This window comes from Notechis scutatus, chromosome 2 (genome assembly GCF_049901735.1).
Source record: "Notechis scutatus isolate UNSWTSFEM ecotype Mainland chromosome 2, rNotScu1.2, whole genome shotgun sequence".
Taxonomy (NCBI): Eukaryota; Metazoa; Chordata; class Lepidosauria; order Squamata; family Elapidae; genus Notechis; species Notechis scutatus.
Window position 1 is genome coordinate 22,053,145 of NC_142010.1, and position 16,944 is coordinate 22,070,088.

Below are 16,944 nucleotides of genomic sequence, written 5' to 3' on the forward strand. Positions count from 1 at the left end.
GTAGTCACTCGCTGTATATAACTAGCTAGGAAAGTCTAGGAATTATAGTACCAAAATAGCTCAAGGAAACCAGATTATATAAAGTATATATAGATTTACAATAAATTAAAGAACAACATATGCAGGATGAAGCTCATTACTAAATTAACACCCACCCTTTTCTAGGCTATGTTATGAGAGCATTTAAAAAATCACAAAGGAGCTTTACAGAATAAGCTTGATTTTCCCACTTAATAGGATTAACTTCCCATCTCACTGAAACTCTGTTTCCAAATCCTATCTTAAGCTTCCATAATTGGTGACTGATCTATGGTTTTTTCATTGGGCATCCTCCATCTTTCTTCCAAGATAATTGGAATGTGACAGAGTAAGGACAATTTTTAGGAAAGATTCCTGAACTTTGTCAATTCAATGAGACATATTTAAAAATATGAAATGATTTTAAATTTTAACCATACCAAAAATAACTGAACTCACCTTGCTTTTAATCATGATCTTTACTTCACCAGATTGTACAATGAAAAAACTCTCCGCCTTATCACCCTGTGACAACAAGATTACAGATATCTTTGGATTTTCTGAAGTGTTGATCAAAATCAGTTTCAAACAAAGTAATGTAATTTCTGAGACTGAGCTAAGAAAAGCACCCAGCAGCACAGAGAAAAGAATCTATGCCAGCTAATCTAAGATGTGAAATATAAACGAAAATTGGAATGATATTGGAATATTTCAATGGAGAAAGGAGATCTTAATATAAAGGTCACTGCTGCTTCAGAAAATTATGGCATACGTTCCAAATATTGTTTGAACAATCTTTTAGATTTTGAAAAAAAATACTGTATTCTGTATTCTAGAATCCAAATAATACATAATGTAAATTAGCAAATCTGTACAAAAGTACAAAATGTAAATTAATAATTAAGACATTTTTTTACATTTTACAAAACATTCTTTGCAATCCATTTTTAAGAATTATATTCTGATTCTGTATATCAGCCTTAACTATCTCCCAAATCCAATATATTTACCAAAGTGCCAGAATTGCACTTATATACCTGAGCAATGATGCGTTCTCCATCTTGATATGTCTTTTCTCCTATTACATCAACAATCTTCATTCGCTCAGATGGCTGCAACAACAAAAAATGAATTTAATATGCCCTGGCCCTTTCTTTGGCATAATCTATTTCCACAATGCAATGGATGTTACATGTTTTATGCTAACTTATATATATCACCTCAAGTATTCCAATAAATCATGCATAATTTTACCCTGAACTTCTATATTCTGTGGATGTCATATACCCGCTTTTTTCCATCCATATCTATCCTCATGTCCCCCTCACTTTTTGCATACATCTCAACCCTAGAAAATGGACACATTATCACTCTGGTCCTTTTCAGGTGTGTGTGTGCGTGTGTGTCTGTGTGTCTACTGAAGAGAAGCAGCAGGGGCGGTTCCATCACCATTAGTTCTAGAAGCTAATGCATTTCTTTGTTCTCATCACTAAATTAATTAGCAGAAGGATGATTACAACCTAGATTATTTGACAACTAATTTAGTATTGCTATATGTTCCATATAAGCCACCATGATGTAAGTTCCCAATGTAAAGAAATCAGTTTAGATTATAGAGGCCAACTGCCATATAGCAAGTCTCAGTCATATATTCCTTGGCAGACTCAGAGAAAAAGATGCACAAAGAACCAGCCAAATCTGTCTGAAGAGCTTACTGAAAAAAACTATCAAGATTATAAAGTAATTGCTTTCATAGATGCTTTCCTTAACCCTTAACCTTCTCTTAAACATTTACAATGCTGAGGAAAATCTAATTAGACATGCTTTCCAGTTCACTTCCCACAAAGTACTTTACCTCCAGTGACTTAAGAAGAGGCACTGATTCAATAAATAATTCATACATTTTCCTTTTCCTTGCATTATTTTTCAATATAATTCTTCTGAATGTTACCCGATCCTTCAAGAAATAGAATGAAAATGTTTTTTTTCTTTGGTTACTTCTGAGGTAATCAAGTTTAGAACATCAACACAAACAGAAAACATACCTATATATAAACAATGGCCTTTTTTGTCTGAATTACTAGTATATTATGCACTGGTATTAATACTAATAATTTTTTTTAAAGGTCTACATTAATACACCCTGATTTAATTCTATATTTCAATGAATCTTCAAGTGAACAGCAGCTGAGATAACCTCTACACTGAACGAAGTTAAAACACAGTATCTTTCTGTACATTTCAATACATGCTTACTATTTACATGAAGTTGAAAGATTCAAAATTAGAAAAAGGTGCAGAAGTTTCAATACCTTTCAGTCAGTATCTTCTAATGTTTCCTTTGTCAAAAATAACAAATTCAAAATCTAGGCAACTAAGAATCTTTATTTTCTTGCCTTCTCTTTGAGATGTGTATATATAGAGCGGAAGGAGTATTATGTATTTTGCCACCTTGACTTATTTATAAGAAATAATAAAGGTGGAATAAAAAATATTTTTAAAAAACACTTACACATCAGGAAAATAATAGGACTCTATGTATCAGTACAGGTTATTTCTCAGGACACCAATCTTTTAACTGGTTTTTCTCCCAAAGATTGAGGAATAGAATTTGATCATTTAACTATAGAAAATAAACCAAAGTACCTCATACAATATTTAAAGGATGACAGGCATGCAATGATGTAATTATGCAAATGCCACAATTATGTACTTGCACTAGGATATTTGATTGCAATAACTAAGTCAAGGCATTTGCATAATCGTATCAACATGTGTCATTTGCCTCACTTGACCATTTGCCCTAAACCATCAACGAAATCTTGCTCAGTTAAGTGCATATTAAACTTGACAATGACTACTACAGACAGTATTAACCTGGAGAAGGGGAGCTTGTAGCCTGCCACAGACTGCTGCATTTCAAACCAAACTAATTCAATAAACAGGTGATGAATCAAGCCATTTCTGGGGATTATGCATTCCCCATTCTGCAATTACTCAGTTGTAGGACACTTCACGAAATCAGTTTTTAAAAATGCAGAGCCAAATAATTTAATGCTGTTTATATCAAAATCTTCTGACAGCTTGAGGAGGAGTAATAATCTGAACTGACACAGTGCTGATTTTGCATAGTAACTCCAGTGGTTTTTTTTGGCAAGAACGTTTCCATTAGATGGCAGCAGATGATCAAGTTGATTTGAGATTCTTCAGATCCTGCATAAGTGTCAAGTTTTATATGCGTACAACTGACTGTGTAACTTGTAACATTTCAAATGTCATAGCAATATTATTTTTGCACTAATGTACATATCATATGTGCATTGCAGCCAGATAAATTGTATAATCATTTTCCTATGGCCCCCAAATAAGATTCCAATTATACAAGCTTATACCTATGTAAGAAAACCTGCCCATAATGTGCTCCAGATGCAGATATGGACAAAGTCCTCACCACTCTGGAATATTTTTATTTTATTGATTGCTTATATTTAAATATAATATCATCTGAAAAGTGATTCTCCACTGAAATGGTAATAATTTGAAGCATAATTCTGAAAGCCTCTCTCACTTTCAATGTTCTCTTTATATGGTTGTCATTTTGATCAAGGAAAAATCCATATATTTCCTGGTTCGATCAAAACTGTAAATAAGACAGCCTTTGGAATGTTTCTAAGATACTATGTTTCATATGTAGTTAGAAATACTTATCAAATAGGAAGCCATAGATAAATTCCTACCTTATGTGGATACAAAAAGCCTAAAAAAAACCACACTTTAGAATTTGGGACCAAGATTAGAAAGATCCAACTTTCTGAGGAAAATCTCGGTCAAACACTAACTCTTCCTAAAACATAAATTATAGGGCTGTTCTTATAAAGATGAAATTGGAGGAAGGAAGTGTTTATCAGCGCTGTGCATGTTTCAAAATGATTTGGAAAAAGTATTTTTGGCATCAAGTCAGCATAGCACCTTTCTTTCAATCATTAAAGTTGCTATATCTTTTTTTCTAATTTCTGCACAAAGAAGATGATACTGTTTTAATGAGCAGCATCAGCTTTTTAGAGATGCTATGCTTGCAAGAGGTCTCAAGCACAGCTTTCTAACCATTTTCAAAGCATTTAGAGCCATAGTGTTGGCAAGTCTTAAACTCCTGAGAACAAGGAAATAGTTTGCATTGACTTTACTGGGATTATGGAAAATTCATCCATCCAGTAGTGGGACATACCAAAGCTTGGCCTGTTCTACGGGAGGGTCTCTGTCTGGCTTGGAATCACCTCCTGGTCCCTATGGACCCTCTGCACAACTCTTCTGCCAAAGGAAGCCTCAGAGGAGGCAAACATGTCTATTTTATAATGCCTAATGAAGGGCGATGGAGAGGCCCAAGTTGCCGCTTGACAAATTTCAGTTATTGGTGCTTGCATGGACCACGCTGCCGATGTTGCGGCGCTCCTGGTTGAATGTGCTGTTATGCCCCTGGGCACCGGTAATGATTGAGTCTCATACGTTTTAGCTATCGCAGCCCTTAACCATCGGCCTATTGTGAAAGATGAGACTTTGCAGCCCAGAGTATTTGGCTGAAAGGACACGAATAGAGCCTCCGTTTTTCTGAAAGGCGCTGTGAAGTGAATATATATTCGTAATGCCCGCCTTATATCAAGCCGATGCCATTGTAGTTCCAATCCTTGAACTGGCTTTGGACAAAAGTTAGGAAGTATCAGTTCTTGTGCCCTGTGAAAAGCCGAGTTAATTTTCGGTATGTCTGGACGAAGGACCACCCTGTCTGAATGAAAAACACAAAGATCTTGCCTGATTGACAAGGCTGCTACTTCCGAAATATGACGAGCGGAAGTTATCGGTATTAGAAAAACTACTTTGTACATCAGAAATTGAAGATTCGTTATTTCAAGGGCTCGAAGGGACACTTAGTGAGTGCAACAAGAACCTTGTTAAGGTCCCAAGTTGGATAATGGTAAACCACTGGAGGGTATAAGTTTGTGGCTCCTCGAAGAAAACTCCGTATACGTGGGTGATGAGAAATAGACGGTAGGTCTTCACAAGTGATGACCAAGGCCAGAGCCTCCACCTGTCTTTTCAATGTATTTGGTGATAGACCTTTGTCTAGTCCTTCTTGTAAGAACTCTAGTATTTGAGCCACTGATGGAAAGGTGAGATCAATACGAGCCTTGGTACACCATTTACAGAAACTGGACCACGTGGCATTGTATATGAGAGTTGTTGTGGGGTGCCTGGCCTCTTGGATGGTGGCTATAACTTTGTTAGAGAACTGCTCGCTTTTCAGACGTCTCCGCTCAACCTCCATACGGCTAGGTGCAGCCATTGAGGGTCTGGATGTTGAAGAGGGCCCTGGGTGAGCAAGACTGTCCAGCGGAATTCTCCATGGTTCTGCTGAAGACAGACTCCGGAGGTCTGCGAACTATGGTCGCCTGGGCCAGTATGGTGCTACCAGTAACAGCTCCTCCCTCTCTTTCAGCAGCTTCTGGATGACCTTGGTGATTACTGGAAGTGGAGGAAATGCGTACAGAAGGCCCGGGGGCCAGCAGCAGCGGAGCACATTGAAGTTCTCTGCTCCTTGTGAATGGTACCTGGAAATGAATCTCAGGAGCTGAGAGTTGAGAGGGGAAGCGAACAAGTCTATTACTGGCTGACCGAATCTCCAAACCGCCTCTCGAAATAGACTCAGGTGCAGGCACCACTCCAATTGATCGATCGTATCCCTGCTTAACCAGTCTGCCTGGGTATTCGACAGACTCGATATGTGTTCTGCTCTGATGGAGAGCAGGTTGTTCTCTGCCCAAAGAAACAGCCATTCCGCTTCCCGCATGAGTTGTTTCGACTGTGTGCCCCCCTGCTTGTTTATGTGGGCCTTCGCTGTCACATTGTCGGTCAAGATCAGTACGTGTTGATTGTGGACCTGTGGGATGAATTTGCGAAGGGCCAGATGTACTGCCCTGAGCTCCAGCCAGTTTATGCTGCACAATTGTTCTATGGAGGACCAGAGACCTTGGGCTGTGAGGGACTGATGGTGAGCTCCCATCCAAACAGGCTGGCATCTGTCGTGATGGTAAGTGTGGGGCTCTTTGAACTGGCAACATCTGTTGATGATCGGCCTGGTCCACCAGTGGAGAGATATGAGGACCTTTGATGGTAGCGTGACCCTGTATTTGGAGTTGCTTCTTCCTGATCACTGGTACGGAAGCAGGAACCACTGCAGAGATCTAGTGTGGAGTCGGGCCCAGGGGATAATAGATATGCATGAGATCATTTTGCCTAACAATTTTGATAGATTGGTCAAGGGTACCCTCTTCAGGGTTCTGATCTCTGTAACTAATTGTTGTATGCTGTTTTGTCTATCAGGTGACAGGAAAACCTTACCTTCAACAGTGTCTATAATTGCCCCCAAGTGGACCAATCGAGTCAATGGAGTTAAATGACTCTTTGTCCAATTAATTGAGAAACCGTGTTGTTCTAGTGTCTGTAATGTGATCTGAGTGTCCCTAACTGCAAAATTAATGTCATCAAGGTAGCACTGAAGTCGTATGGGAATACCTCTGAGATGGGCTGCCAGTGCTGCAAGGACCTTTGTAAAGGTCCTGAGGGAGAATGCTAGTCTGAAGGGTAGGGCAACATATTCAAAATGGTGGTTATTATAACAGAACCGTAGAAATTTACTGTGGGATGGTCTAATTGAAATATGTAAATACGCCTCCGTTAAATCTATTGATGTAAGGACGTCACCCCTTCTGATGCTGAGTAAAATAGATTGTAAGGTGTTCATTTTAAACTTGAGATATACCAAAAAACAGTTGAGTCGTTTTAAGTCTAAAATTGCTCTCTACCTCCCCGAACTCTTCGGAACAACAAAAAGATGTGAGTAAAAACCTCACCCTCGTTGGTTAGTAGCTACTGGTTGAATGGTTCGTTTTTCTGGGAGATGTTGGATAGGTGTTTCCATACGAGTCCGTTTAACCAGATCTCTAGAAAGAGGGCACAACATGAAGAAGTCTGGGGGAGTGAATTGGAATTCTAGAGCTAGGCTGAATCTGATCATGTCTCTGACCCAGGCATCAGAGGTTAAAGAGATCCATTGTTTCACAAACAGTTTAAGGCGTCCGCCAATGGGAGAGTTAATGGTTCTATTTTGGGCGACGGAATGGCTGGTTTCCTACCCCTCAAAAAGATCTCTTGGCTTGGCCACCCCTTCTATTTCTGTCCCCGAAGTCGGGCCTCTCTGACTGTTGACCTGGCCTGAAGTTAGAGGGTCTCTGATATCTTGCTGAATAAGGTCCTTGACAGAAGGGACGGAAGGATCCCCTCTGAAAGGACTGAGTATTTCTGGTATCTGACTTCCGAAAAAGAGAAGGGAGTATCTTCTTCTTGCTTCTGGTCTCAATTAGTAGTGGATCAAGAGTAGAGACAAACAATCTGTCCCCTGAAATGGGAGATGAGGCAAGTTTGCACTTATGCTTAATGTCAGCTTGCCAATGTTTTAACCATAGCAAGCGCCGAGCTATAATCTGGGATGCTATGGCCCTAGATGAAAACTTAACCGCATGGAATGTTGCGTCCGCAGAGAATTCTGTGGCTGCGATAAGTTTGGCAATGTCCTGATGCGCTCTTATGTTAGAGTTAGGAATGTGTTCTCTTAGGGGACGGAGCCATCTAAGTGAGGATCGAGTAAAAAAGGATGCGGCCGTGGCCACTCTTATGGCCCACACATCAGACTGATGGGCCCTGTATAGAGCCAACTCAGTCTGTTTATCCTCGGGCTTTAACACCTCAATCGCTTCACTGGGAATGGAAGACGAGGACGCTAAACCTACTATCAGTTTGTCTACCTCTGGAGTGTTTAGTACATTAAAGTAATCTGGAGCCAAATTGAAATATTTTCTTTTTTTTTTTTTTTTTTTAAACAAGTTTTATTAATTTTTAAAACACACAAATTATCATTATTCATTACATGTTTAAACCTTTTTCCCTTATAAATTTAACAAGTCAGATAAATTATGATTCTGTTTTAAACCATTTCCATATAATATACCAAAACCTCTTATTCAATTTTCTTTACTTCTCTTTACTCTTATTCAATATCATTATTATTATTTCATCTGTTTCTTTCTGACTTAGTTACCATTATTCTCATTCTATATTTCTACAAGTTTTTACCAATTCTCCCCCAAAAAGACATATACACACAACACACAAAACATAAAAAAATATCTTTTGGAAAGTAACTTGGACCCAGGTGTCTCTCTCTTCATGGACTTCAATTATATTCATGCTCATCTTACATATCATTACTTATTTTATTTACCATTCTAAACCTTCTATATTAACTTCTCCACATATTTCACACTTCTTAATTCTACCTTAATTAATCATCTTAGTTTAAATCATTATATTTGTATCTTTTGTCCATTTTTTATCATCCCTTTGTCTCATCCCTTATGAAAAAAAAAGAAAATCAGTTTCTCCTGAAATCATTAATCAGAGTATGATGCCTTTCTATCTCCCCTAAGTTAATCAAATTAATCTTTAAAATAATATCTAATACCCAATCAGATTTTGCTTGGTACATTCTATCTAACTAATACATCCAACACAATTAAATGCATAATTAGAGAATAAATCCAAATATTAAAAAGAAATACTATAATAAAAATTTTATAATAACATCAATACCATAATTTTATTAAACTCTTTAATTAAAACAATATTCTAAACCTCTCCTATTATTAAGTTTTAATACCAATCATTTTTAAACATTTTAACATTTTAATCTCTTATCAACTCTTAAACCATTGCAATACTACCATCTCATCTTATGTACCTTGCAAAATCTTTTTTTTTAAAAAAATTATACTTTATCCATTATCCATAAAAATTCCTTTTTTCCATTCAATTTCAAAACGTTGTAGCTTTTCTCCACCTTTTCCCTTTCTTTCTTTTCCCAACAAACCTTTCTACCCCCCTTCTTCTAGCCTCTGCCTTACCGGCTTCCCTTCTCTGTCGTATTTCTTTTCCCCTTTGTTTACACTCATCATATTGGTTTTGCACTTTATTTTTCCCTTTCTTAAATGTTTTTTAGATCTTAAGTCCTTAAATCCTTTAGTTTTCTTCTTTTCTCTTCTTTTCTTTTCTTTCTCTCTTCCTTTTTTCTGGATCAAATTCTGAGATTCATTAAAGATGGCTCCTTCCTTTCTTTCTTGTTCCTCTGCTGTCTTCATCTGTTGTAATTTTTGTTGATAATTAGTAAGCGCCATTTCTAAGAAAAGAAAAGCTTCTTCCACACCATTTCTCAGTTCCTCAACAGAAAGAGCCATTATAAATCTTTTCTTTTCTTTTCTCCTTCTTTCTTCTTACAACAACCAGAATATTCAAAAGAAAATAAAAAAGATAAAACAGTCCCAAAGTTATCAATCAGTCCAAACCAAGGCAGAGTTCTCACTTTCTCCTTCTGGGGTGATATCAATCAAAGAGAAAGAAAGTCCAAATCTGTTTAAAGTCTTGTTACAATATATTCTAGTCTTCAAATCCTTAAGGCATCTGCTCCAACAAATCTTAGCATACAAATATTTTCTTTTTAATCCTCTCTCTTCCCACTCATCGCTTAAATCCAATTTCCACCTAAAAATAGGTTTCTTAATATCCAGTTATTTATTCCGTAGGAAAAGAGGGAAAGCTATCCTTTCAGCACCTTCCAGCAGCCGCTTTTTTCCTCTTCTGGCAGGTATTATTCAGAAAGTCATACTATTCAGGAATTTTATTAAATATGTCTTAGAGTCCTAGGAGCCAAGAAAAACTTTCTCCTCTCAATCACTTTCTCCACTTCCTCCTGCGCATTCTTACCCGGCTGCCAGCTTCTTTGTGGCGGCCATTACGGACCGCCGCTGCACCGTCCTGGGAAAAGGGGTTCTGCCGGCCAGGAGGGGGTCTGCAGCACCCCCAAACCCTTCTCCGGATCCCCCTACCTTCAGCTGCCCCTGCAGGGCAGCCTAGCTCCGCACCCGGCTGGGTCGGAGCCCCAAAACGGCTAGCGCGGCAGGGATCGCGCAGCTTCGCAAATCCCTGCCGCCGCGGCCGACAAACCGGAAGTTGCAAATTGAAATATTTTCTGTCGTACCCTGTGGGGGCAGGGTACACCGCTGCAGAAGCCCACTGCTTCTGCACCAGATCCGAAAACATGTGAGAGACTGAAATCACGTCTGCCTCGACTACCGGTTGGGTGAAAATTAAATCCTCTGACTCCTCTTGTGAAGGAGTTGGTGTGGTTGAGGGAGCTGACTTGTACAGGCGCATGGTGTTTTTGGCCTTGAACAATAGTGATTTCAACAATTGTGGGCGGAATAAACCTGTAAATGTGGGTTGATCAGGAACAAATTCCTCATCCTCTGACATGGCCCTTTCTAGGGGGTCCGCCTCTGACAGGGCCAGGTCACTGTCATGTACAGACCCTGATTCAATATGCTCCATTTGCTCAACTTGTTCCACCTCCTCCTCGTGCAGCCCCTGGAGAGGAATGTCTTGAATCATGGGAAAGTGCCCCTGAGGTTGTACCTGGGTAGAGTGCTGCTCCGACTGTAATGATTGCGAATCATAATCAGCGGGCGCAAGACGTTCTCTGGGCAGAACTGTGTGTTGCAGTCCTACTGCGATTCCCTGGCATATGGCCAGCTCCATCCACACTCTCATCCTCTCTGGAACTTCATCTGGGAGAACCTCATCCTTACAAAGGCCAGCAGCCGTTGGTATGAACGTGGCTTCAGGGGCCTTTTGCATGACTGGTGTTCCCGTTGAATAGTTAGGTTGACCCTGAGGAGCCGAACTGCACCTGGATAAGTGGGAGAGATCTAGGGGAGGAGGGTGGGGACTACTGGCCGGTTCCGGTCTAGGGGGTGAACAAACTTGTAAGGTCCTTTCTGCCTCCCGTGTACATTTATTTATGTGCTTCTCCAATGCCTTGTGGTGCCTGTTGGTGTCTTTTTTTGCAGCCTTGGAACTCCCCTTGGGCTGTTTAGATTTGTGCTGAGATTTAAAAGTGACCTTTGAGGTTGAAGCCTTAGAGTTACTACCGCTTGCCATTTCGATTGAAAATTTAGTGTATGCCCGTTATTCAATGCTATACTGTATAGGCGGTTGGCACGCCCAGGGTTGGACAGGGTGCCCTGATAATAGAATCCCCTTATTATTATTTCTATAATATGAGTCATATCTCAATAATAATAATTTATTATTATTATCAGTATAGATTATTTATTAATTATTAATTATTATTAATTATTATCCTCTTGCATATATATATTTCTATATATATGTATTGTCAATAGGACAGGTAATTATTGAATGTCCAAATCAGCCAGATTGAGAACGCCTAACAGTCCAGAATAAGCAATGTAAGTGAAATTACTGGCCTTCAACAGCTGCCATGCACAGACGGACACAGGCCTTGGTGCTCGCTGTTGTTCCGCTGGATAGTTAGGGCTGTGAGGTTTAAGCCAACTAATTTATTCGACAGATGGCCTTGAATTTAAAAAAAAATGAGGGTGCAAAATTTCCCTGGGTTCCTAAAAGAGAAACCTCTACTCGGGGCAACTGCCTCACACAGCCTGGTAATGATTTGCACTCAGCGCAGCTACGCGGACTGCAGTAACACAATGGTGCCCGGCCGTTAATTTTTGGCATGCGTGTTAATTCCAGCAGCAATCTCCTGCCACTTTGCAGCCCACCCCTGAATGTATATGTTAATTTCTACTCTCACACATTTTCACAACTACTACTTCTGATCTAGGTAGGTTACCCTGAAAGACAAATGACTGGCCAAAGATCATCTACAGTCATAAGCACCATAGCCAGTGGCAGTTTGACCTATTCCAATATTCTGATCATTAGCTTTCTCTAGTATCTTCCATTTACATTAAAAACAATTTTTTTACTCTACTCCGACCAGTTAATGATGTAACGATTCAGATGTGAGCAAGGTGTAGGTGACGCAGGTTCTATTTTCTTAGAACTAATTTCACATGCAGCATAGCAGAATTTGGCCACATTTAGAGAAACTACTTCATATTGATCTGATAACAATAGTTGTGCGTAAAAAAGATAACTGTTTCCAGGATATTTTATTAGGTTAGGTTTTATAAATTGACTCTGTGAGTCCTCGTAGAAGATGCAGTATAGCAGGATGTGAGCTATAATTTTAATGGCCCCTTATCCAACATCTCAGCATATATGGGTTTTTTGGGGGGAGGCTTGGCCCTCCAAAACTGCTGTGGGAAGTGCTTGCTAGATGATCCATGCAAATTGTATTGTCCTTTGTGTGCTCATAACATCCATACATACCCATCACTCTGTTCCCTTCTGACGTAAGCAATGTTATGCAAATTGTAGAAATGGAGTAAGAAACAGTGAACTAAAAAGTTAAGTGTGAATTAAGAAAAATAAAACAAAATACAACTAAATCTAGCCTTAAATATCACCATTTTTTTTTTTTGAAAATCAGGATTTATCTGCACATCCGCAACTTTTTTTTCCTGTTTTACAATCTTTATTTCATCTTTCTTCGTTCTGCTTTTTACATGGCCCTACAACAATGACCTTTGGTTAAAAACAAATAAAACTTTGCTACATTAGTAATAACAAGACAAGAAACTAAAGAAACCAGCATGCTTCAATACACTGACATAAACATTGATAGAAATTATGTTTGTGTAATTCAAGACATATTAGATTTCCCACAAATAATACTTACCAGTCCCCAAAGGGCACCTTCTGTGGTGGCAACAATAGTTGCAGCTCTAGGAGTGTTATACATCAAGGCAAGTTCCCCAAAACTGCCATGATTATCATAGCGACCAACACAGCGAGTCTGGCTTTCTCGTGCTACAAAAATATCATATAATCCCCTAGAAAGATGGGAAAATAAAACCCCCAGGCATTAATTCAAATGCAAAGCATTGCTAATAAAAGCTCAGCTTAATAAAAATAGAAGTAGTTTATTTTCTAAATTAAAAATAAAATAAAACATTTCCATCTGGTTGGAACAGAACATGCCCAGTCAGAATGTATCCCTATTTGCTACCAAACACTGCCCGTCTACAACTCCCATCTTTTCACTCTATTGATCACTATGGGCAAACATAGCTGAGAAATCAGCTATGGCTGGCAGAAATGACCACAAAGCAAGCTTCTAATCTATACAACTAAGTGGGGGTTAATTCCCTTCCATTGTTTGCAGTAGGGGCGAATCCAGGGGTGGGATTCAAATTTTTTAACAACTGGTTCTATGGACATGGCTTAGTTGGTAGGCATGGCTTGGTGGTCATGTGACTGGATGGACATGGCTTGGTGGTCATGTTATTGGCTGGGTGTGGCCAACTCAATATCACTCACATCGAGGCACGCATCTCCTCGCCTGGCCTCTCATGACTGTGGGGATCCTGCAACAGTCGTAAGTGTGAAAAATGGTCATCAGTCACTTTTTTCAGTGCCATTGTAACTTTGAATGGTCACTCCACATGAGCAAAGTACCAGCAAAGGAGGGGAAAAAACTCCAGATAAGTTCCAGAGACAGGAAGTCTAGTCCTGCCAAGAACGTAATAAGGGTTAAAGGAGAGGCAGTTTCTGTAAGCAACACCAGAATGTTTCCTTCCTGCCTTCCTTACAGGATTAGGCCAGTAATTTCTTCTAACAACCGGTTCTCCAAACTGCTTAGAATGTTAACAACTGGTTCTAGCAAATAGGTGCAAACCTGTAGAATCCCACCCCGGGTGAATCTATCAAATTGCTGGGGTGGGGTGGGGGGGAATCTGAGAATAGTAAAATAATATTTTTCACTTCTCTTCCTGTTGCTCTAAATGACTCATAGGCTACAATCTCAGAATCCTTTGTAAAAGCCAACAGGCCTGTCCTGCTTGTATTTTAATTATTAGAACTTAAGAATTATGTTTTTACAGAAAGATCTGCAGAAAGATATTTTATTATATAAGTGATTCTGCCAAACTTAATTTTTTCCTCAAATGATTAACCTGTCCAACTACTTATCTTCATTCAGAAACTTAGCACTGATTATCTGAAAAGAAAAAAGGGATCAGTCTACAGCATTATTCTGGTTTTGTCAAGACAGGGGTACTATTCAACAAACACTTGTTGGGAATTATTTTTTCCTCTGGTTTCATAAGATTCCTTGGCTTGTGCATGTTTACAGATATATTAGATCACAGTTTCCAATCTGAACATTTTATATGTGTTATATTTCCCAAGGTAGCATGAGGACAATAGTATTCTAAAATGCACTTTCTAGAAAGGATTAATACTGATCACAATAAAGAAATAGTATTTTCCTTGTGCTTTTAGAAGTGGAATGAGGAAATAATTTTTGGAGGCTTTCAAGAAATAACTTTTCTTTATATATAATCTATTTATAAGATGCCTAGATAATTTCCAGAGCTGGTCTAGCGTAAATGAGTAGCTTCTGGATAACCCTGCCTAGTAACAGTGTTTTTTGTGCAAATTTTATTTGTATTTTATTATGACTGAAATAGATTCAAAGCTAAAGAAATGAATACATTTTAAAGCTTATGTGGTGGGAAATCACAAAACTAAATAAAACAGTACATATTATATCAGAACTAATAGCAAACTAACTATGTAAATATGGGTCTGATAATTTTCTTTCATAATAAAGTTCTATGGGTAAAACATATATACAATCTCAACAATATCAGAAATGAGAAACTACTGAATGAATCCAAGACTAGGAAATGAATTAGCAGAGCTATCTTTAACCCTTGAAACTATAAGTACATTCTTATAAAGCAAAAATCTTTCTGCTTGAAATATTGCTTTACAGAGATGAAACAGCTATCTGTGAAATGGAGTAAAGTTTTTTTTAATCATTAACATCTATAAATAACTTCTATATATCAATATGGGTTTCTTCTCATATATAATTTTCAACTGATTTCTGCAATATAAGATGGTAGTTAAAATTGTGTTCCTTTAGTAAACCTTCTTACAATCATAGCATGCTCTCCAAAGTCTGTCCTTTTTATCTGAAACTTAGAAAGTTCAGCTTCCTCATTCCAAGTTAGTAAAATTTAATTTAACATTTATGTCAGAAACATTTAAAAACACATCATACAGCAATACTTTGGCTCCTTACTCTTCAATAACATAAAAGTTGTCTCCATCATCTCCTTGGTCAATTACATGTTCCTGAGGCCTCACTTTTCTTTCAAACATGGCATCCAAAACTTGTGACAATTGTTCCTGAAAGAATATTTATTTCAATTAACATTTCTTATGAGGACTAAGTCATTCAATTATAATGCCCCAAATACTGTTGTCTATACCCTGGGCTTTTTTAACTACAGAAGAGAAGAGTATTTTTGAATGGGGTGCCATCTCACTTGTTCATAAATGCAAAAAATACAAATCAAACTAAAACTATGTCAGAGAAAACTCCATTCTACTTCTAGCGTCTTCTAACTCCAAAGAACAAACAGAAGTCTGTCATATTAAAAAAGAAAAAAAAAGCCAGGGAATCTCAAAGCTGACCAAGAGAACAGTGGCTACAATGCTATCTGTGCAGTCACAGTTGTCATGGTCCAGCTTTGAGATTATTTGCTTTGCTGTTTTGAAACATTTTGAAAATATTTCAGGATAAAGTGCCAGGCAACTGATAAACAGAGGTACGGTCTCCAAAAGATCATTAAGTTTTGACTATATCACATTTAGTCATCTATTCTAGTGGTTTTGACAATTCATAGAGCTGGGGTGGTGCAGTGGTGAGAATGCAGTACTGCAGGCTACTCCTGCTGATCACTGGCTGCCAGCAGTTTGGCAGTTCGAATCTTACCAGGCTCAAGGTTAACTCAGCCTTCCATCCTTCCGAGGTGGGTAAAATGAGGACCCAGATTGTTGGGGGCAATAGGCCAACTCTATAAACCACTTGGGCTGTAAAGCACTGTAAAGCGATACCGATTTATCGGCGTATAACACGCACTGGCGTATAACACGCATCTTCATTTTAAGGGGGAAATTTCAGGAAAAAAAATTTAAAAAATTCTGCCTGCCTGCCTTAGTTTCTGGTTGTTTGGGAGCAGCTTCGGCTGAGAATAATAACTATTCGCCTCTTTTACTCAGCCGAAGCTGTTCGATTCAACCATTAACGAAGGCAGGCAGGCAGGCAGAACGGAGCACTGCGGGCGGGCGGGCGGGCGGACGGGGTGGGGGTGGGGAGAGGCGACAGGAAAAGCCCCCCGCTTCTTTGAAGCAGTTTCTTCCTGTGCTGGTGGAGGAGCGAGAGAGCAACTGAGAGAGCTGACCCAGAGAGAAGGACAGGCTTCGTTGCTTCCTCCCTCCCCTTCTTTCATTTGTGTCCTTGATCCCGATCCCAGCAGCATTCACCGAAGGCTTCTTAACATTATATCGGCGTATAACACGCATACATCATTTGCCCCTATTTTCAGGGGGAAAAAGTGCGTGTTATACGCCGATAAATCTGTATATAAGCCTAAGTGCTATTGCTGTAGGGGACATACCTATGAAATTGTTTTCTAGTTGATCAACATGAGTAGGAAGCACCATTCTATGCACCAAAGAAAAAGTGCCTGCCTGAGAAAGTGCAGTTACACCATGAAAAGGCAGGAAGCACCATCTCTTGAAGGAGGGAAGGGGAAAGTTCAGGCCAAATGATTCAAATTCCACAAGAGAAAAGATGTAGATTCTTTCCCTCAGATCTTCCCCAAATCTATTTTTTGAGACACTACAAGATAATCTCTGCACAGAAACATAGAACATTGACAGCAGAAAAAGACCTGCGATCCATTGATTCTGCCTTTTGAGGGCAGAACTTCCTAATCTTCCTGATCTTCTACTACAAAACTTTCTAATCAGTTCAAATATCAC

General features: G+C 38.9%; 1 protein-coding gene across 1 annotated transcript in view; it reads right to left on the bottom strand.

Moving 5' to 3' along the window:
• The window catches only part of PRKAR2A (protein kinase cAMP-dependent type II regulatory subunit alpha), an 88,664-nt gene that overhangs the window by 11,615 nt on the left and 60,105 nt on the right, over positions 1-16,944 (bottom strand). The window contains exons 5-9 of the mRNA XM_026682660.2: positions 15,197-15,303; positions 12,785-12,938; positions 1,874-1,975; positions 1,056-1,130; positions 478-543 (exon numbers count right to left, since the gene is read on the bottom strand). Of these exons, the coding sequence (XP_026538445.1) occupies positions 478-543; positions 1,056-1,130; positions 1,874-1,975; positions 12,785-12,938; positions 15,197-15,303 (504 nt within the window). The remainder of the gene's footprint in view (positions 1-477; positions 544-1,055; positions 1,131-1,873; positions 1,976-12,784; positions 12,939-15,196; positions 15,304-16,944) is intronic.